General features: G+C 31.0%; 4 protein-coding genes across 5 annotated transcripts in view; 2 read left to right on the forward strand and 2 right to left on the reverse strand.

Annotated features, from left to right (window-relative positions):
- The first annotated feature begins 943 nt into the window (after window positions 1-943).
- On the forward strand, window positions 944-7,190 carry LOC113516830 (vitellin-degrading protease-like). Its single transcript, XM_031907813.2, has 7 exons — window positions 944-951; window positions 2,646-2,933; window positions 3,014-3,104; window positions 3,724-3,828; window positions 5,154-5,279; window positions 5,718-5,848; window positions 7,085-7,190. The coding sequence occupies exons 1-7, from the start codon at window positions 944-946 to the stop codon at window positions 7,188-7,190; spliced, it is 855 nt and encodes a 284-aa protein (XP_031763673.2).
- On the reverse strand, window positions 6,897-12,778 carry LOC113516831 (trypsin epsilon-like). Its single transcript, XM_026901307.3, has 4 exons — window positions 11,900-12,778; window positions 10,433-10,662; window positions 9,714-9,889; window positions 6,897-7,378 (listed from the first exon to the last, which is right to left on the reverse strand). Exons 1-4 carry the CDS (start codon window positions 12,180-12,182, stop codon window positions 7,210-7,212), a joined length of 858 nt encoding a protein of 285 aa, XP_026757108.2. The 5' UTR covers window positions 12,183-12,778; the 3' UTR covers window positions 6,897-7,209.
- Window positions 12,774-16,985, reverse strand: LOC113516832 (trypsin epsilon-like). 2 transcript variants are annotated; one of them, XM_031907943.2, is made up of 4 exons: window positions 16,626-16,985; window positions 15,835-16,064; window positions 14,304-14,485; window positions 12,774-13,352 (listed from the first exon to the last, which is right to left on the reverse strand). In XM_031907943.2, the coding sequence occupies exons 1-4, from the start codon at window positions 16,915-16,917 to the stop codon at window positions 13,208-13,210; spliced, it is 849 nt and encodes a 282-aa protein (XP_031763803.2). In that variant the 5' UTR covers window positions 16,918-16,985; the 3' UTR covers window positions 12,774-13,207. The 2 variants fall into 2 exon arrangements, with proteins under 2 accessions (XP_031763803.2, XP_052758563.1); XM_052902603.1 differs by having other exon boundaries at window positions 16,728-16,983.
- Window positions 16,986-18,697: 1,712 nt separating this feature from the next.
- The window catches only part of LOC113516666 (monocarboxylate transporter 12), a 59,471-nt gene continuing 55,884 nt past the window's right edge, over window positions 18,698-22,284 (forward strand). The window contains exon 1 of the mRNA XM_052902601.1: window positions 18,698-18,958. The gene's annotated coding sequence lies outside the window, so the exon portion shown is untranslated. The remainder of the gene's footprint in view (window positions 18,959-22,284) is intronic.

Below are 22,284 nucleotides of genomic sequence, written 5' to 3' on the forward strand. Positions count from 1 at the left end.
GGTTACCACTTTCCATCAGGTGGGCCGTCAGCTTGTTTGCCACTCTACGTTGTATAAAAAAAAATTATAAAATATAAATTGACAAAGTATTTTCATTTGCATAAAAGTCACAAATAATGAGTAGAATCGGAAAACAATGGAATAAAGAATTTAAATTGTAGCTTTACCTGTTAAGGTACAATTAATTTCGTATAACCTGTCGTATTTAATAGTCATCATCAGCTGAGGGCTTAATATTAACGGACAAAGACAATTTCATTAGCAGATTATACGAAATAAATCATATTAAGATTCGTAAAAAGCGGCACTTTTGAAGCTCCAGGTCGCCAAAGCAATTCACTACGCGACCAGGACGACCTTGATGCCTTTTTTTATAGATTATTATTCTATTGTAACTGGATAACCGGAGGCATATATTTACTTGTTTGTTTTATACATTATATTTTCTTCTATATCTTTACTAGTTTATTGTAATCGTTGTAGCAAACATATTTATATGAAAAGTTACTATTTTTACTTATATTTTTATTTTATTTATACTTGCTATTGCAACAGTATATCATAAATTGCAAAAGAACAAATAACAAAATATCTACTGGTAACAAATCCATGACAAACATATTAAATATACAATCATCACCGCTTACACCTTCCTCTTATTCAAAATTTTGCATACAAAAGAACCATCTCACACAAAGCGTACTTCCTACAGAAATGCAAATACCTTCATCAAAATCGGCGACTCGACCGGCGGGGCACGATTGAGAGTTACAAGTACGAAATCCTTTTATCGCTTTTATAACAGTCTCTTTGTTTATCGTACTCGACTTTATTACTTCGCGTCCAGATCTCGCCAGTATAAGAACCGTCGCTCTCTAAATTATTCTCCAAAGAGGCGTCCTTGAATCGAATTAAATCGAATTAAAATTCATACAGCTGCGAGATGATTGTGTAAGTACAAAACATTTCGTTATCATTTATAAACATAAATGCCTAAAGTATAGTGTACATATACTATTTTAAGGCAACTATTGAATACATTTGGCAATAAATAAAATATAAATATTTAATTAGAAATTTGAAAAAGAACAACTTTTTTTTATACGTATCAAATCAAAAATAAAACAAAACCATGTTACTTAACTTAAAGAGTTACGAAACGATCAACCTTGCCATGGAAATCACTAAGTTTAGATCCAAATTGATATTGCGTTAGCTCGATACAAATAAAGAAAAATTTACTTCAAAAAACGTTTCCAACAACACTTGATTTAGTTAAAAATAAAATTCGATATTACATTTAAAAAGAAGGAAAAAAGAATTTATTTGGCGCACATCGTACAGTTACAACAAAAAACATAAAAAGTCATAAACTTAACTAAAAAGGAAATGCTAAAGAAATATTTACGGAAAACAACATACCTATTAAATATATATTTTTTATAATACCTACTAGATAGACCTAGATTATATTGTAAAGATTAAGAACTGCCCTCGAAATCGTAAAAATGAATAAGATAAATGATAAATCTCTTTCGTAATTCTTCTTTCATCCATCCTTTTATTCCTTTTTGTGTTTGTCATGTCGTCCACACTTCTCTCTGACATCAACTGTTTCTTTTAAATATAATATACTACTAGATAAGATTTGTAAAGATTAAGAATCATTTGTTCTATAGTTCGATTATAAACACATTACAAATAAAAGAACATTGATATCCTTACACTAGAAATAAAGAAGCATCCAAAAAAAAAAAGTACAATCTTTGATATTTTTATTTAATTAATATTTTATTCAATGTCTAATTAAGCGGTCGGAAACTCCGCACCATACATATAAGTTTATTTTTTCTTCACAATTAATCTAATAATACATATTGAAGTTTAAAAACAAAACACTCCAGTGCAGTGGCATGTCTGACATTGCCAGTGTTATGACAGTGATAAAAGTTTTGAATGAGATTGAACATTTGAACATTTACAAATATGCCATTCATTATTTGATAATTTTTTTTATGCAACTTAGAATGGCAAGCAAGCTGATGGCCCACCTGATGGAAAGTGGTAACCGTCGCCTATAGACATGAGCAGTACCATGGACATAACAAAGTATACTGTTCCGCCCATGATACCCCCCCCCCCCCTCCATGCCTTGCCATTTCTGAGGACTTAGGTGTTATTCCTCTGTAACCTGTAAATTCACTGCCATATCCCACCCTTCAAACCGAAACACAGCCATACGTTTGCATGGCTGTGTTTCGGTTCTGCAATTGCTTCACGGCAAAAACACGAATGGGAATATTAATTAAATTAAAATTAATTCTTAAATAAAACGAGGCATGGGCAGCCGCGGCTCGCTTATAACATCACTAAAAGCCTAACTGCGATTGCCAACCCGCTTGTCAAGCGTGGCAAAAACACGAGGTCTGTGTTGGGAATATTAATTAAATTAAAATTAATTATATAAACTAATTCTAAACAATTAATAATTGCATTTGCTAAATTGTTTCCCAATATTTTCTAATGTAGCGAAAATATTAGATAGATCATTATCACAGTTATTGAAGAAATAATAATACCAGGAAAACGACCAGCCAAACATCCCTTCCATAATATAGTCTAAATATATTGACTCTTAGTTGCAGGTGGGCATTACTCATTTCTTTGTTCAACGTTTATTCCATATTCTGCTATCGATATCTACCTGAAAAATTGTCACAAACGTACTCCTATAATGATAACAATATTCATAATGAAAAAATAATTAACATCACAAATGTACCACACCACGCGCTGATTGTACACGGTGATCTTTACTGTTCTGGTAACTTGATACACAGCAAGATTGTGCTTTCCGCTGCGAGTTGTTTTAGGCAACGAAATCAAAACCCTTGCATTGTAAAAGTTGGATCGAGTTCCATGATTGGTCGAGGGTCAGTATAATTTTACAGAAGATGAAAATATATTTTCTCAATATTATGCTGTCCTAGTAAAGTAAATCGTATCTTTTCAGTCAAGTTATAAATGTTGTTGAGATAAAAAATCATGAGTACTTCGGATATAGTAGCAGAATGGACAATGATATCGCTATGTTGGTTTTGCAAGTAGGTATAATGTTAATTTATTGATAACTTTTCAACCGATTTTAAAAAGGTGGGAATTTTCAATCCGGTTGTATTTTTTTGTTTGTTACCTCATAACTCCATCCATTGCGCATCTATAAAGCAGTTTGAAAAATTCTTTTTCCCTTATATCTGAAAATATGTACTTACAGACTGTTGTGATTGTCAATACTTAGTATATAAATAAAAAAACTTACCAGAATTGAAGCCGATTTTTTTGTGGAACACAATCTTATTTATGTAGACATTCAAATACTTACTAATAATTAATAATTTTCCTTATTTATCTTTAAACTTTCAGATTACAATGATTTATTTATTCTAAATATAATATTAAGTATTACATATGATGTATATTTGGTAGAAGTGTGAAGTTTTTTTTTTTTATTGTGTGATAATGGAATGGTAACCCCTCCCGCGGAATTTAATTATTAGAATTGGCCACGATGGTTTTCAAGAGGAACCACGTGGAGGTTGACCTGATAGAGAATACATATACACACAATATATATTAGTTATAGGGTTATCAAATCCCAATACTAACAATTCCTTTCTTGTAAAGTTAAGTGAGATCATTAAATTTTTCATTTGTTTTTTTCAGAAGCATGTGGAATTTGGGCCTAATGTTAAAAAGACAATTCTCGTACAACCAGATGTAGCGTTACGAGACGGCGTTCCAGTTAAAGTCTCGGGATGGGGTAGTGTGGTGAGATATATGAACTTATCAGTTTTATATAAAACAAATATTCGCAAAAAACACACTTAACAGTAAGAAGGAACATTGGATATTTAAATTTCCTTAAATAAATATACCATTTTATACTTATTATATATTTTTGTTGAAAGACGTTTAGTATTGTTCAGCTACTCATTATGAAAAACATACGAATCAATATTATTCTAAATAGATACCTTGTTTAATGTCGCTCTAGACAATTTTCGCAAAAATAATCTATGTACAAACATTATAATTATTTCATTCAATGAAAGTGCTTGTATCTTAATAAATATTTTTAGTTGCTTTGATTGACTAGAACTAAAAAATAAAACAATATACACTTTTAATTATATTACTTATCTCTGCCCTCTAGTTTGCAAAGTTAGTCTCTTTTTCCTTGTGAATCATCAGATTGAATTAGTTTCAAAGCAATGAATATAGCAGCCAACTGCTTTTCTGCTGAAAACGTTTTACTAAAAGTAACAAAGTACTATTACCTTTTCATTATCTTATATAGATGGCGCTTTTACTAAAAATAAATATAGTTATGAAAACCATATTAAAATATTATAAAAACATTCAGAATAATAAAAAAAAAACTGATATATAATCCTTATTAATATTATAAAAGAGAAAGTGACATTGTTTATTTGTTTGTTACCCCTTAGCAACTTAACCAACCATTATGACATTTGATATACATGTTCTATATATGATGGAAGACATAGATTATATTTATTTCAGTCACTAAACATTAATCCAGTCACACCGAGGGGGAATGGGATTGTTAGTAATGCGGATTACCACTCGAATTGCTGACATAATACCCTAACAGGTCGACCTCCCCGTGGTCCCCGCTGGAAACCATCGTGCTGAATTCCGAGTGTATTCATTACGATGGGCTAACTGAACTGCCTTTTCATTCTCACCTATCATCTCTCACTGGTGCCCCGCCAGCATATACCGTTAGCGTTAGCTCTGGAGGAAAGGGATTGTCAAATCTCCAACTCCAATTCTAACAATATACCTTATCAGGTCGACTTCCATGCGGTTCCCTATGAAAACTGTCGTGGTTAGTTCTTGTGGAATGCGTCACAAGGGCTAATTGATCTGCTTTCATCTTCATCGATCACCTCCCACTGGTGCCTCGCCCAGCGAATACAAACCGATAGCGCAGACCGGGTTGCCATTCCATTTTCACCCATCAAAAAGAAACATGATAGCTCTTTCTCATATATTTCAGCGTAATAAATATTGCTTAAACTTTTACTGCTTATTTTATAATATTTAAGTCTTATCATAATGGATTACAGAATGTACCACCTAATCAAATTAACAAACATCTGCAGTCTGATATGATTATATTGAATAAGGAGGAATGTATCAAATACTATGGCAATCTGATGACACCGTCTAACTTTTGCGCTAAATATCCATTGGTAAGTTCATAATTTATACTTTCATTAAATTGTCTTTTTTTTTTTTGTTTTGTCCAAAGGTTTACATTATGTATTCACGTTTACGTCGATAAGTTTGTATGACAATTTGAGTTTCGGAAATTATCCGCTGGAGGCGCTACTAAGTTTTCTGTACAAATTCTTGACGCAATAATGTAATTGTGTATTAAATTCACTATAAGTATACATTGTTTATTATATATTATTGTTAGAATATTGTTAAAAATTAATAAGTTTGAAAATTTTGTATTAACACAAAATACCAAATAATATAAAATATATAAAAATAATGAAAGAAATAAATATTCCGAGGAGGATTTTAGAGAATACCATCATAAAAGTAAATCCTATATTTCTAATACAAAACTTTTTGCACTCTTTTCGCGCGTTATACATAGCGAATATAAAACCATTTCCCAGGAGCGCCGTCTCAGCGACAATGGTGGTTCGGCCGTTTACAGAAACTTTCTTGTGGGCATACTATCTTTCGGAGCCACAAACAAAGAGGAGCCATTTGTAGCTGTTTTTACGAATGTCTCTTATTTCTACAGGTATGTAGAACCAATAATAATAAATAGTAACATTCAATAAGCGCCTATAGGTTACATATAGGTACTAACATAAATAAAGTTTTTTTGTATCCACAGTAACCGTAAATGACAAAGATATTTGTGTATTTGTTACCTAATCAATAATTTGCTTTCTGTTTGCTACACATATAGAACATAAAATTATTTTTAATAAACACAATTTACACTTTTTTTTGCAATTCACACGGCCATAACTACAGGATACAGTTAATAAGAATACACCCTACCATCCTGCCTATTTATCCAGTAAAATCAAAATGTGTTTATATTCTAAAGGACAAAATATACCTTCATGAATAAAACGTAAGAGGTCGGCGATAAACGGCACTAGATATACCTTAATGTCAAGGGTTCCCATTTTCGTCATGACAATGATATCTCAGTTTATTTTCCATTCGCGGTAGAGTATAGAAAAGTCATTAGGTGTTATGACAGTAATTCTCTTATACTGTCCAATACTCTAATTAGTCCATTTATAAAACTAAAAATTTTCTTTTATTTCTGACTATGGTCAACGATATTATAAAAAAATCTACTGACATGACGATAGGAATAATATTAAATATGTTATTGTTATTACAATAAGTATACACTATATAAACGCCTTTTTTTTATGCAACTTAGATTGGCAAACAAGCTGACGACCCACCTGATGGAAAGTGGTAACCGTCGCCTGTAAACATGAGCAGTAACCGTGGACATTACAGAGTATACTGTTTCGCCCATGATACCTCCCATGCATTGCCATTCCTGAGGACTCAGGTGTTATTCCTCTGTACCCAGTAAATTCACTGCTATATTCCACCCTTCAATCCGAATCACAACCATGTAGACACAACTACTTCACGGTAGAAATACGAATGGGACAAAGATGCACAAGCAAACGACTTTTGTACAAAGTCGCCCAATAGGAAATAATGAATCGAAGACATTAACTAAGCTTACAATATATCATTAGACTAATAAAATTGTTCTCAAAAGTCTGTAATCCAATTATTTTATTCCTTTATCAAATTCCTTTTTAATCCTATATTTAAATAATAACAATAAAATATAATCTTTCATATTCCATTAATAAAAAGTCGTCATTTACATTTCAATCCATTTTCCTTAGAAAGTTGTAAGTTTTGTGAGTGCTTTCGTTGCTTTCCATATTGTCATACATTTTCACACTCTGTATGAACATTTTATCCACAGGTGGATTATGATCAACAGTCACCAATTATTGAAGAAATATTGCGTCAAAGACGTTAACTACAGAAGTATGTCATTAGAGTACGTAGATAATATTAATAAGAAATAAAAGAATTGTTCCCAAACGTCTATAATGAAGTTGTCATATTCAATACCTTATTATTCAAACAGTGCTCATCCTTAAACTTGTAAAATGTTTTTTCTATCCAGTTTCTCAGATACCAAACATTAGCATAGACACTCGGTTTGTATTTTTTAGCGCATCCATCACCATGTGACGTAATCCCTACCAGCATTCTGTAACATCAATATACATTATTATACCACGACCTTCGACGCATGTTGCTGTGTACAAATTAGGTCATGGGTTCGATTTCTGTCGGCCCAATTTAAAATAACAACTTTTCTGAATTAGCTTCGGTTTATGCTTAGGAATGTAATTACTTGCTCCTATTTGCGTCTTGTAAAACATTATTCCAATTCCAACTCTTTGGAAACTTGTGACTCTAGACGGTGACATCACATAAGAAGTAATAACTAAAATTTTTCGAAAAAAAATCAAATACTACTCTTTGAAGAGAGAAATATACAAATGCTACTAAACGCATTTTTTTTTAATATGGATAGAAAAACGACAAAAAGTTTTTAAATCTTCATACTAACACGATGCGTTCAACTATCGAATTAGTAACATATGGGAGGTTCAAATTTTCTTATGTTTATTTGAGAGCCATGTTCAGTTTTAATGGTAAAAATGCACTCAAATGGATGGTGATAATTTAAATTTCACCCTAAGAGTAAAAACAAAGCCATTAAGAATTTTTTACAGTTTAGTGTTCTATCCATATACTGATAATATTGGGGGGGGGGGGGGGGGAAGGGATTGTTAATGATGAAGATTAGTAACTCTATTACTATCAATATAACCTATCAAGTCGACCACTACGTGGGTCGCGCCCTGATAGGGTATAACACAAGTGTATACCGATAACGCAGGTGGGGGTTACCATTCTATTATCATCTATAAAAAAAAACCATATAATATGTAAACCATACAATAAATATTCAGTAAATACTATAAATATATAAGTACTGTAAGCAATTTTATTTATAGAACATATAGTTTCCATTTTAAGAAGAAAACAGTACAATCACTGACGTAAGAAACATAACACTTTATTCCTCATAAGCTATTCATGACTGTAAGCGGTATCAACCAGCTTTCACGCAAGCCATTTACCTATTTTTTTGTTTGGGTTTAAAAAATGTAAATATTACCTACATTTACATTACGAGTATGTACCGACAAATAACCATAATTATGTACCTAATGACTAGTATAATCACGTACCTTCCTCTATAATTCCTATTAAAATACTCAAAATAAACTAGAAAATAGCTGTATGGATCTGTATGTTATTAGAATAAGTAAATAATAATGATTGATACCTTTATATCCTATAAAACATCATAATAAGATAGTACCATCCTACAATGGTATACTTACTTTTATAATATCCTCAATTTGTTCTGATTTGTATTCATTCATGTGATATGAATACAGTATATGCTAAACTCTTTCCTGTTATTATTTTTCGTTCTACGAATATCCGTTTCTTATTATCCGACCCTTCAGCCCTCAACAATTCCTAATAACTGATTATTTACGATTGATTAATTTTAATGATGATGTTCTTTTCTATATTTATGTTGTTCGAGTGTTTGTGATTTTCCACCCATATTTCTATGGGAAAATTTTCAGTTTCATTAATAGACCGTTTTTTTATTAATGTAAAATTGTGTTCTATAAAAAACCGACATCAATTGTGGCAAAATTAGTTATTTTATTTAAAAAGTACCGATTTTAATAAAATTTCTATGAGACCAGTCTTTAAGTATATACTTTCAGATAGACAAAATTTTTTTCAAATGAGTTTATAACTGTGGTAAACGGTGTTGGTAGCAAATTTACTCAATGTTTTCTTTGATTAATATTATGTATTATTCTTTATTTTGTCACTGTTAGTTTTCCCAAATAAATAAAAAAAATAGCTAACGGAATAAAAAAAAAACAAAAAAAAAAACAAATAGAACCGAATTGAAAACAAACCTCCTTCTTCTCGAAATCAGTTGAGAAGATAGTAATTATTTATTTCAATGACGATAAATAAATTGATACATTTATTTTGTTTGTACATGTTAAAAGTATTTTTTATATTATAATAAATGTAAATAAGTAGCAACTTATTTACATTTATTATAATATAAAAAATACTTTAAAAAATGAAATATAGTAAAAAATACTACTACACTTTCTAACAGCGCTTATGTGTTGCCATTCTGGAGGATTAAAGTGTCATCTTCTACGTCAGCCTTTGCAGTAATCTTTGCTCTTAGATAGATATATAAAAATGGACAGAATATAAATGTCTGGGTAAAATCTATAAAAAAGCTCCAAAAAAATTATATAAAACTCTTAAACTTTATCATTACTGGCTGTTATTATGTATTGACAGCAAATATTTAATTGAAAATTGTTTTTACAGTACCCTTTAGTGTGAAGGTCAAAATATCAAAACTTTAGCATTATTTTAAGATAGGGGCGTGGGAAGTGTAATTAAAAATATCTTACCCGTTCCAAAGTACTCCACCTCCGGAATCTCCCCTGCAAGTATCTCTCTTTCCTTCTCCATACAGGCAAAACATATCAGCAGTCAGTTTGATTCCATGCATCTTACTACACTTCTTGGATGAAATAAACTTAAGGGTAGTCATCATTAAACCATGTTGTGATATTTGTCCATCATACTGAAATGTATTTTATATATACTAAAAGTCAAGCATTTTAAACTATTTCCTACAACATAAGCTTATAATAGCTTAGCTAGCATAGCTTTTCAGAGACCAAGTCTAATAGTTTGTATCTTATGTTTGTAAATAAGCGATGTACACATCCAATTTAAAAAAAGAATATTATTAAATTTCGAATTTTCTTCTATCCTCTTTATAATATTAGTATCAATAAAAATAATCTTACTTTGTTCTTTTATCATGTCTAGAATATACTTATAATATACATACATATAGACAAATTATTCTAAATTGCTATAAAAAAACAAAAGGCATCCTACACATCAGACGACCTTTAATGCTTGCTTATAACCTTGTTGTTTTAAAAATATACAGAAAGTAACTATCTAATGAAAGTATTCTTTACAACGTATTATCTAATAAAAACCGGTTTATTTTTATTTCATAGAACATGCTTTAAATCAACTTCTGAATATAAAAACATTCGTTAAAACTTCCACACAACAATATTTATAACGTTAAAAAAATATTTCGACTTACAGTAGTCCACCCCCAACCAGTAGCAATAAATGTCTTCTCTTTCTCATTCATCCACATATTATGAGTCACTATTAGAGCTTTCTTGGATTTATTCGTAAACTTTATTGGAGTTTGGAGGAATAACAACGCTATGTCGCACGCAAACTGTGCGCTTTTGTTGTATCTCTCGTGGATTGCAAAGGAAAATATGTCGTGAGATTTAGCATTGAAATCGTAGAAGTATCTCGACCCTATATTCGTTAAATAAATTTTTGATTACTCAAAGAAATTAAAATAAATTTTATCTGACATAATTCACACATGCACAAAATCCTACAGCCTAAATGGCCGCGTACAACGCGATTTCAGAGATGTTTTCTCCGACAAACACTCAGGTTATGGAATGAGCTCCCTGTCGAAGTTTTCCGAAGAGACTACAGCATGGGGTTCTTCAAAAGAGGGGCAAAGAGGTTTCATTAGGGTCGGCAACTCACACGTAATATCCCTAGTATTGCAACCGTTCATAGGCTACAGTAACCACTTATTATCAAGTGGGCCGTATGCTTGATTGTCACGTCAGTGGTATAAAAATATATATATACACAGTCATCGTCGTCATATCACCCGTTATCTGTCCACTTCTAAACATAGGCCTCGCCCTTAGGGATGTTTTCGCAGTAATTTCCACACTGGGCAAGAACCTTTGCAACCGCAATTAGCGTTTGGTGATATTTTTAAAGAGACGCTGCTGCACATTCCTTTTCCATTAAATTCCCTTAGTCGACTTTTACGACACCCACGGGAAAGAAATAAATGGCCTACTCTACACACAATCGCAAGGAGCCATAATAGGTACTAGAATTAATTTACTGATCTATGGATTCATACAATCTAGATCGATTACAGTAAATCTGAATAGGCTATTCATGGACTCGCAAGCTCCATCTTAGACCACATCATCACTTTCCATCAGGTAAGATCATAATCAATTTCGGAACCCTTCAACAGTAAAATAAGTTTTGATGTTCCCAAATTCTATCACACTTTAATACATACAAAGAGATGCTACATTACTTGCATCTAGTATAGTATTATATTATCTGTGCTTACACTAACACATGCTATTAAGCTAATTTTTATACCTATTAACGCGAGCATAACCCGGTAACTGGTATAAAAAATGGGAATGTTTATATAGATGTTCGCGTAATGTGTTACTCGATTACTCTTAATGGCCCAGTGGATTTCAATAAAATTAGGTGTATGATTAAAAATTTGACATACGTAAATTCTAAAAAAATAATAAATATTATTTTATTATTCTCTTAAATACTCGTAAGTATGGATTTTTTATTAATGCTCTTTATTTTCATATGAATAAATTACTTTGATTTGTTCACTTCTTCTACATACAATTATACTAATAAACAAAGGCAAAACTCTGGATTAAGGCTAGTCATTTATAAATATTCCAATAATAGTACTTACCAACTTGTACTACCATATCATTTACATCAGTATTAACATCAAAGCAATGAGCAGCTGTGAGGACACTCCAACTGTTAAGTATAGTTCCACCGCACATTGCCCCAACGTTAAAGAATTGTACAGAAGTTGGAAACATTTCCATATTCACCGCCTTTCCGCCTACTATTTTACCTTGAATATTTGCTACAGCTTTCTTACTAACCAGCGATTGACTATATAACAAACGATTTCCGTGCATGAATACTATAATCAAGCAACTGAGAAAATCAAACAAATTTCTCATTTTAACGGTGAAGTCGCAGTACTCTGTGATTCCTTAACAAAGCTCTATGAATTAAAACCAATCATTACGTTAATTAATTTTTATAGACCTATAGCGGTAATTATATGGTTAACGAAATAAATTAAACGGCAACAAATAATTTATTTCACATTACTAGTCACGAGAAAAACGCTTAGAGAGTAAGCATAGTACGGCCAACTGTTGAGAGTAGAACATTCCTTTCGGTTGATCATTCATGGGTCATATTGTCCCTATGTTTGCTCAGGACCAAGTTTTCCTTTCTTACCTTAATTAACTTTTCTCTTAGTTACCTTACAATATCTTGGAGATAAAAAGGAATGCCAACACGTGAAGTTTTTATTAATGCACCGTACAAAGAACAAATTAATTTCCCGTTACTTATGAATATAGACAAAGAACAAGTGCTTGAAACAATAAAATATCCAGTTATAAATTCATAAAACAATTTTCTCCAAGAAACATGTAACGTAAGGATTAAAGTGTGAAAACATTTAATAATTGAGTACACACACATAATACCTTACTGCTGAAGAATGGCAACACATAGGAAAAACATAATCAGTGGCATGTTATGGGAGAGGACAGTACTTTACTGATAATTATAATGATGATGATGATGATGAAGGGAAATCTTAGAAGTGAATGTGTAATCTATGATGTTTGTCAACTTACCAGTTAATATTTTGGACGTTAACTAATGTACACGGTTTCTATAACCTAGATCCGTAATTTTTCTTGATGTTTGGTAAAAAATGCAGTCTTTCGGTATTTATGGGTATTTTAAAACTCAGAAATATAGTCTAAGGACTAATTATGGTAAGCCTATGACTTCTTCGTAAAGTATTTTGTAATGTCCATGGTATTCTCCATTGCTATAAGTAATGGTTACAAATTTCCATGATGCGGCTGATCTTATGGAAATTGGTAGTTAGCAACATAATAAACAATCTGATTTAAAATTAAACAATTAATGATAGTAAATTATATATTGTAATAATAAAAATTTACTCATGATAATGAAATCTACAAAATCTTTTGTATAATTCTTTAACAGCAACTTCAATCCATGGTTTCAAATAATATACGTTGCCATACATGCTTGGGGTCTTACCACAGCCTCTTCCATGTGAAACAATGCCTACAATTCGTCTGAAAATATAAACACCATTTTTAAATTTCGAAAATTATATAAAAACTAGCTGATCCGAGAGACGTTATCCGAAACACCGCCTACCGGCTCCAATTGTGAATCTAAATCATCTAAGATCCAACTCCAACACACACAAATGATTTTATCAAAATTGGTCGAACTAAAATTTTAGTAACAAGTACGTAAACATATATGATTACACACACACATATATGATAATGGATACAGTGAGAAAACAAAAAAAAACAATCAAAAAGATTCATAAACAGTCTTTTCATAAGATCCAGTAGTTATAAAGCGATATACATACTTGATAACTACTAGATTACTAATTTTTAATACTTTAAATTAAAGCAATGGTTAACATATCACTATATTTAAATTTAATAATTATGTTAAAACTTTTCCCGCAGCTAATTTTTTAACCACGATTTTTTTCTACAGAAACACTGAATTCCAATTTATATACAAGTAGATATACTGACATTTTTTGGCTGTGAGCTAGAAAAAACTAAACAGTCATTTATATTCCTGAAAATCATTAATGTCTTATTGTCCATCCAAAAATTATAAAAATCGAAGGATATTTACAAAATTCTTGACTTTTATATAGAGTAAAATCTGAAATTATTAAATCCTTTTAAAGAAATGTATGTACCATTAAGATAAAGTCAGTAAATACCTACCTAGTTTAGAACCTGCTAACATGAAATTTCCTGATTTCACCTGATTATTAATAAGAATTGCCACAGTAATGAAAGAAAACGGGTTTACGCGTACTTCACTAAAACCTCACCTCCTTAGGAGCACCACTTCCTTGTGAGAGCGTCGCTTAACAAGAACTGAACCCATTTGGGTATTTTTATGTTATATTTTTGTATTAGTTCATTATAGTTTTTAGGGAAAGATAAATAAATATTAGGATTTGGTTTAGAAAATATAAACATTACCTGTTCCATAATATCCCGCCCCCTGAGTCACCATGACACGTGTCCCCCCGTCCATCTCCGTACAAGCAAAACATATCTGGACTCAGCTGCACATTGTTCATATGTGAGCACTTGTCACGTGATATATATCTAAGTTGTACCATCATTAGTCCGTTATGTTTGTTATTCTTAATGTTATTTTTCTGTGAAAATGAAATAAAATTATGGTATACAACAAATTCATACACATGTAAGGCACGAATATTTCAATTCATATTGAAGTAATATGAGCTTTTGTAAGAAAACCGCAAATAAACATAAAGGGGTCGGGTTACCAAAATTAAAAGTATCCTATTCTAACCCTGTCATCCAAATTAAATAACATGCTACAAAAACAAAAATTAAAAATTATTTATAAAACTTTTGTATACTCATTTCACAATAAATAAGTACAGTTTAGTAGTGGCATTATCTGTAATAGTAGTCACAGTTTCTTCGCAAAAAGGAAAGCAAATGTAATCAGCCACATAGTCATAGATACATGGAGTGGATAATCCTCTAATAAATTTATTAACGCACGCCAAAAACTTATAGGTCTTACTATCTTAAACTTGAAATTTTAGATATAGGATTTTACAACTGATTTATTTATAATACGAAATTAAAATAACAATTTATAACAATAATAAAGAAACAGAAAATCTGAAACGGTTTATAGAGACAGCAAGTTTATCTTTAATCTATATGTTTATGTTGGGTAAATGTCTCATCGGTCACTTATTCAAGCGTGCAAAAAGGTTTAGACGGTAAAGGAAAAGACGGTACATACTACTTACTCCACACATAAAAGCATTAGCTAAGATAAGATTTTTGAATAAACCCTTGGTAACGCGATTTGATGTTCCGGGTAATGAAGTTACGAAATTAGATACAAATAAAATGTTATAGCATTTTTTTATAAGGTGATAAAGGAATGGTAACCTCATCTGGGCTATCAGTATGATGGTGATGATGGATCGTAATAGTTTCCTGGGGGAACTGCGTGGAGGTCGACCTGACAGGGTATATTGCTAGCAATGGGTTGCTAGCAATGATAATCAGAGGGATTGTTAGTCCCTCTCCCCTTTCCCCCATAATCTTATAGAGTAGTTGGAGTGATGACATCAATAACAATTATTTCTTAATGATTAGAACTGGAAGCTCTTCTAGCCACTTAGAATTACATCGCGCTCGATAGGTAGCTGCCATAGCATATGCTTATGTCCAGCAGTAGACTACAGTAAACTAATAAGAACCATTAGCCATGTGATCCCAACATAGAATGTGTACTAGGAGGCGACTAAGAGAACTTAATGCTCAAGAGATACGTAACAGCGTATCACCAAAGGCTAACTGCCATTACCAAACTGCATACCAAGCGTGGCAACTATTGGTAAAACTCCCCTCTTTAGAGGAGGCCAATGTTTATCAGTGAACAGTTAATAGTCAGCTATGATGATGATAATGAATAATAACTATGATGAAAATCTGTTGACTAAATGTTAATGATTACCTCTAACTTTCCCCACCCGGTACCAATGAAGCTGGTCTCGTTTTCATTCATCCATACATCATTGTCAATTAAAATTGCCTTTTGGACGTAAGGACCTAAGACAAACTTATCGTGTATTATTATTACTGCCACATCGTTTGAGAATACTGTAGTCTCATTGTAATGTTCGTGTACTATAAAATCCCATATATAGTGAATGTTTGATTTATGACCATAGATAAATTGACAATCTGAAAGATAAAACTTGCATGTAATCTAATTTTCTATCTGAGAATCTACTAAATTATTAGATTTTTTAGGGTGTGGTTAAATTTTACTAATAAAATAAATACAGATTACAATAATCCCAGGCTCTAGGATATTAATGTTTTTAACATTTAATAGGTGTATGAAATGTGTCTAAGAGTGCTTGTTACTTAATCATGCTTAAACGTCTTCATATATATTATTAAAATTTGGAATTACTCTGAAATGGACTATATTCTCAAATAGAAATGATACTTTTATCCTAATTACACAGAAGACAGACAATGTAATATCTAAATACCGACGGAGAATGAATTAGTTTCTAAATATACGAGTTACTCCAACACAAATAATACAATGCATTGATGTATTAAACGGCTCAAAAGACACTTTGTAGAATTAAATAACAATAAAAAGACCACCGCCATCTGAGGCGACACTTGAATTTTAACACGCAGCCAATATTTTGCCTCTATTTACAGTGGAAGGCGCACATTTAAAAATAAACACAAAATGTACTAATAATATAGACGTATTCACTCAACTGGATAATATTCTCATCTCAGCTTTATTTTTATTAAAATCGAAACAATGTGCAGCTGTTAAAACTATTTTCGTAGTTAATTTTGTACCACCACAGATCCCACCATAATTGAAAAATTGCACGTTGAATGGATAATCCTTTAGATCCACTGTTGTTCCACCATTAATTCGATGTTCTAATTCATACTCATTTAAAGTTGTCCAATTTAATATTGCCTCTCCCATATCTTTTAAATGGCAAAGAACAAACGATTCAACAGAAATTAAAAGTGTAATAGCTATTTTATCAATCATTTGCTTTGACTTAAATGACTAGAGATTTGAATTAAATCATCGACTGTTTAACTCAAACCAATAAAAATTTTATGGCCATGGTACGGTGCTGATATTAATCTACCAGACTTATGACTATTGGCAAATTAAACAACTATAATAAACCTACTTATATAATATTTATTTTAACAAATACTTATATTGTAATATTAAAAAGTATTAAAGACTGTTTCGTAGTTTATCTGTTTAATGAGAGTTTCTCTTAAATAGCAACTCGTAGGTACATATTTACTTCTTCAAAAGGATTTTAATAATGGGATTTTATTTAACATGATACTATTTTTTGTCAAGTTTGCATGATATTTTAATAATATATAGTCAATTCGTATGTCTTAAATGTGTTAGATAAAACAACACTATACAAAATACAACACAATATAAATACGTTTGCCATTGTCTCCAAATGATTATGTAATACATAGTAATACATAGTCTGGTAATGAAATCGTGGAGAAATCTATAAAACAGTTTTTGTATGGAAATATATCAACGACCAAATTGAATTATATAGCCCATGTGTCAACCTAGGGTTTAAAGTCGGTTTATATGCCAGATTTTATCAAAATATATTTAACATTTTATGCTTAATTAAGGAATAATGATTCACCTATCTTCACAAACTCTGATATCGTTAATACTTAATATTTAATATAAATAACTCTACCTACAACCTTTATTTGTCTAAGATATCATACCTACATATATAACGTTTAATTATAGGATATATTACAAACTATTTTTTTTGATATTCCAAATATTAATTTTTTCTGTTAAACCGACCTGTCTAGACAGACATGTGGCGTCGTCGTAACTCCTTCACAGTCAATTCACAACTATGATTCATTGTAATAATTGTATCAAATTTTGATTTTAAGAAGTATTTTTCATATATAGTGGCGTCTTTTATTAAATCTCAGATACTCTATACGAAAATATCAATTCAAATTTGAAAAATGTCAAATTTCTTGAATATTTAAAATAATAAATAACTTTGAATTGCCAACTTTTATTCAATTTAGGTACACTCAGATATTAGTTAAAATTATTTTAAATACTTTTCCATTGTAGACCAATGTAATAACTTTTAAAATTCTAAATTCACAAGTCATATTTATACGTACATACCTAATCGATTTATGGTTTAAATTTTAAGTATTAATTGATATCGAATCTGTTTATTAAACAAATTACCTAACATAATTAATTATTTCATATTTATTAAAAGTGCATGTCTCAATTTACAAATGTATTTTTATAACTTTTGTTTTATGTAAATTAGCTACATATATTAGAATGACAGATATAGCACTACGAGAACAAAATTACTATAAATAACACAGTACAAAGTTTAAAAGGTACAATAAATTATAAATACGTGCTTAATTTTACTTATTTAATCTAAAGAACACTTCGCAACCACTAATTTGGAACAATCTTATATAAGATGATAAACAAACGATTTTCTAATACATAAAACAGTGAATATAATTACTAAATCTATACTTGCCATTAATATGCTAATTTTAACGAGCAAAAACGTGTCCACAGTCGAATTGTGACTTGCGATTTATTTTAGCGTAAACTCTCACTCGGTTTGATTCGATATGATTCGACTTTATTACCGCCGTCTCTTTCATACGTACAGAAATAATAATGTTCACGCTTGAAATGGGTTGTTTCAGAAGATCAGTAGGGTTCAGTGAGGAATGCCGAGCCGCCCGCCTTCGCGCATCACTTGCCCCCAGGCGGTCGCAGGTAGCGCCGCGCGCGGCCGCTGCATGCACTAAACATAACCTAGTACGGCCTAATATAATCAATTCGAAATAATACGTTCCCTCACACTTCTTTTTTTAACTAACCTCACTTTAAATAAACATGAAGTGCAATAAACATATACGTATTGTGACTGGCGAACACATCTGAAAATTTGCCAAATGAATTATAGTTTAAACCAAAATAAAGGTGCTATTGATTCACTGATTGATGCTGTTTAAAAAATTAGGTAGGTAATATTTATTATATTTTAGTATAAAATGTGTAATACAAATATATAAATAATTATAGATTATTGACATGTGTATTAATGCTTAACTGTTTCTAAGTCACGTTATAAAGACACCTGTTTGTATTTTAATTACATAATGTATACATTTAATTTAAATTACTTAATATTATCATTCTACTCACTCAAAGGCATATTATTTAATAAATAACCTAGCGGTTATATCGTAGTGTCAGATTATTACAAATTATTTATTCCACTGTACCTATATTATATTGATATTACAAAGAAATAGCTTCAATATATTACGTAGCGTCATCTAGTCGCAAACTAAGTAGAAATATAATATGGGATTTTTCAAAAAGGGTATATTAAGACTTCTTCAGGGTCGGCAACACGCACGTGACACCCCTGGTGTTGCGGACGTCCATAGGCTACAATCAGACGGGCTGATCGTTTACAATCAGACGGTCTGTATGCTTATTTGCCGCCTTTGTGGTATAATAAAAAAATTGTACAATAGATAGGAATTAGAAAACGTTCGGACAAACAGACATACCCATTCATATATATAATTAAAATGTTTGTTTTGTGCAAGAATCAAATCTTTGTGTATCAAAGCTAAGGTATAATATTAAAAAACAGATCATTAACATAAAACATTTGGGAACGGAATATATCTACCTAGTAATTGCATATTGCACTACTGCATACACCAACACCTTTTCGTTATAGCACGTACACTCGCTTACCTACATAAGTACTTAGGAAGTGTCTAGACGTAAATCTGTACAAGCTACCTATATCTACATATATATAATAAGCATACTATATTCTAAAGGAAATGAGTGGAAATGATAATGCTCCAATGACAGACGACTCTATCATGGTTACAGTTATTTGAAATTAGGCATCATCATCATCTTCATTTTTTTTGAAAGATTTTGACAGTTCATCATTCACAATATCTCATAATCATAATATTTTAAAATCTTATACAAAATAACCAACTGCCATCAATTTTGATTAAACGGGACTGAATTTTTTTTTTTGTAATTAATTAATGAATAATTTATCTTTACGGAAACCTTACACTGTAACAAAAACATTGATAATCAAAAACTTTGATTAGATATTTATTAATGATTCTTCCATCAAAAACATCAAACGAATTTTTCTTGTTGTTTGTTATATTTTAACAAATCATTATAGGTAATTATAGACGCCGGTCACGCCGCCTTGGCCTAGTGACTATGCTTGTTTTATTTTAAAAAGTGAAACAACGCGGGAACTTGTTCGCAAAAGCAAAAATACAATAGTTAAAATACATTTATTAAAGTGATTTATTATCTTAATAACCTTGTAGATTAGGTATTTATTTCATAATCGTCATTAATATAGATACCTATATTATTGCTTTAATTAGCAATCAAGATTATTTTCTTATTATACAATATATAGGTTAATAGCCTAATAAATAATGAATACTTAATGATAACGCATTTACATAATTATAAATTGAAATGTTTTCGTTGGTACATGCTTTTGTTAAATCCTACTGTCTTAATTTATTGCCTTTAAATTATAGCCTAAAGAAATTATTATAATAAATTTCAGTTTAATTGGACACTAGAGAGTGTTTAAAAAATAGATTGCAAATTTTTAAAGGAAATATTATACTAATGCAAGTTAAATAAAAGCATATACACAATAATACCTACCTAATTTTAAATGTATCTACACCGTATATAATATAATCCCGATCAATGATGCAAATCTCTAAAATCAATCAACCGGTTTTAATACTATTTCATAAATGTTTATTGTTTACTCTTACTCGAAAGATATGATAGTTTTTCTTTCGATAAGTGACCCTCAATATCTTTTATAAGACAAGACAAGTTTGCCAAGTTCGCTAATATAGTCTTTTTTACTATATAACATATGTATCATTTTACTGATAACTAAGTAATCAATCAAAAAGAAAATTTACTGAACTAAGTGTTTATCTTGCGGAAGTCCGTATCACTGGTTTTTTGAATAAAATTATTTTGTTCAATTCCGCTAACATTAGTATGTGTGTCAGTGCAAACAATAATAATACTTTATACAAAATAATAAGACTTTGTGCAAAAGTCGATTGCTTGGGTACCTCTGTCCCATTCGTGTTTCAACCGTGAAGCAGCTATGTTTGCATAGTTGTGTTTCGGTTTGAAGGGTGGGATATGGCGTGAATTTACTGGGTACAGAGGAATAACACCTGAGTCCTCAGGAATGGCAACACATGGGGGGTATCATGGGCGAAACATACTCTGTTATATCCATGGTACTGCTCATGTCTATAGGCGACGGTTACCATTTCCTATCAGGTGGGCCGTCAGCTTGTTTGCCATTCTAAGTTGTGTAAAAAAAAATAATGATCAGTATTCGAGGGTTTGCAATTACACACATACTAATAATAGCGAAATTAAACAAAATAATTCTGTTCAAATAACCAAAAAAAAAATAGAATTTATTAAAAACCAACTACCAAACTACTACTACTTCTCTATCTATCTATTAATTAGAACTATTACTAACGCTACTATTACATTATTTTACTGCAATAATTTTTTGACTACCTATATTTAAAAGCAATAGACATAATTCTAAATTTGCTCGAGTTGAATCTAAAATAAACCATGTATATAAATAACAGGAATAGATGTATAGATACGCTTCCGAACATGAGTAAGTACCTAAGATTGTCTAGACATAAAACAGATTCACGCAAACAGTACAACAGGATGTACTATGTGCATGTAGATGTAGATAGTGGCACCTCATGTCATAGTGTTGTGTCGTGAATACAAATGTTGCGCAAAACGCGGAAACAAAACACAGGAGACATTTCCTTATTCTGTCTGTTCTCCGGATATATGATATACAATACGTCTATAGTAATTTTTAAGGAGAATTATAATATGGTTGATGATACGTGTAATAGAATAGCTTTTTCCCATAACTAACAATCCTTTCTCCCCTTTAATGTTGTATTACCTATGCCTATGACTTCCTGCGCGTACTAGTCAATATTAGTTTCATTAGTAAAAATATAAAATAAATAAATAAATATATAATTAAAAGTACCCGTAACCGGCGAGCGTGTATGAAAAGATTGATGAATGTGGAAGAAGCGAAAGAGGTTTGTTTGAATCGAAGCATTTGGCGTTCCATTGTTTCTGCCTACCCTAATGGGAAACAGGCGTGACAGATATGTATGTATGTAGTAAAAATATAATGTAATAAATACTTTTTAAAGGACTTGTTCACAAATGAAGGTTCAA

The sequence above is a fragment of the Galleria mellonella genome, unplaced genomic scaffold (genome assembly GCF_026898425.1).
Source record: "Galleria mellonella isolate WM207_F2 unplaced genomic scaffold, CSIRO_AGI_GalMel_v1 utg93, whole genome shotgun sequence".
Lineage (NCBI taxonomy): Eukaryota > Metazoa > Arthropoda > Insecta > Lepidoptera > Pyralidae > Galleria > Galleria mellonella.

Bases quoted from the DNA above. Each gene is read 5' to 3' on its own strand.
- LOC113516830 (XM_031907813.2), top strand. The intron at 2,934-3,013 runs GTCAGTATAATT...GTATCTTTTCAG, and splicing joins AGTTCCATGATTGGTCGAGG to TCAAGTTATAAATGTTGTTG. The intron at 3,105-3,723 runs GTAGGTATAATG...TGTTTTTTTCAG, and splicing joins TCGCTATGTTGGTTTTGCAA to AAGCATGTGGAATTTGGGCC.
- LOC113516831 (XM_026901307.3), bottom strand. From the start codon at position 12,182: ATGAGAAATTTGTTTGATTTTCTCAGTTGCTTGATTATAGTATTCATG. The intron at 10,663-11,899 runs GTAAGTACTATT...TAACGAATATAG, and splicing joins TGATATGGTAGTACAAGTTG to GGTCGAGATACTTCTACGAT. The intron at 7,379-9,713 runs GTAAGATATTTT...TTGATGTTACAG, and splicing joins GGTGGAGTACTTTGGAACGG to AATGCTGGTAGGGATTACGT.
- LOC113516832 (XM_031907943.2), bottom strand. From the start codon at position 16,917: ATGATTGATAAAATAGCTATTACACTTTTAATTTCTGTTGAATCGTTT. The intron at 14,486-15,834 runs GTAATCATTAAC...TCATTTTCACAG, and splicing joins CCGGGTGGGGAAAGTTAGAG to AAAAATAACATTAAGAATAA. The intron at 13,353-14,303 runs GTAATGTTTATA...TTATATTTTCAG, and splicing joins GGCGGGATATTATGGAACAG to ACGAATTGTAGGCATTGTTT.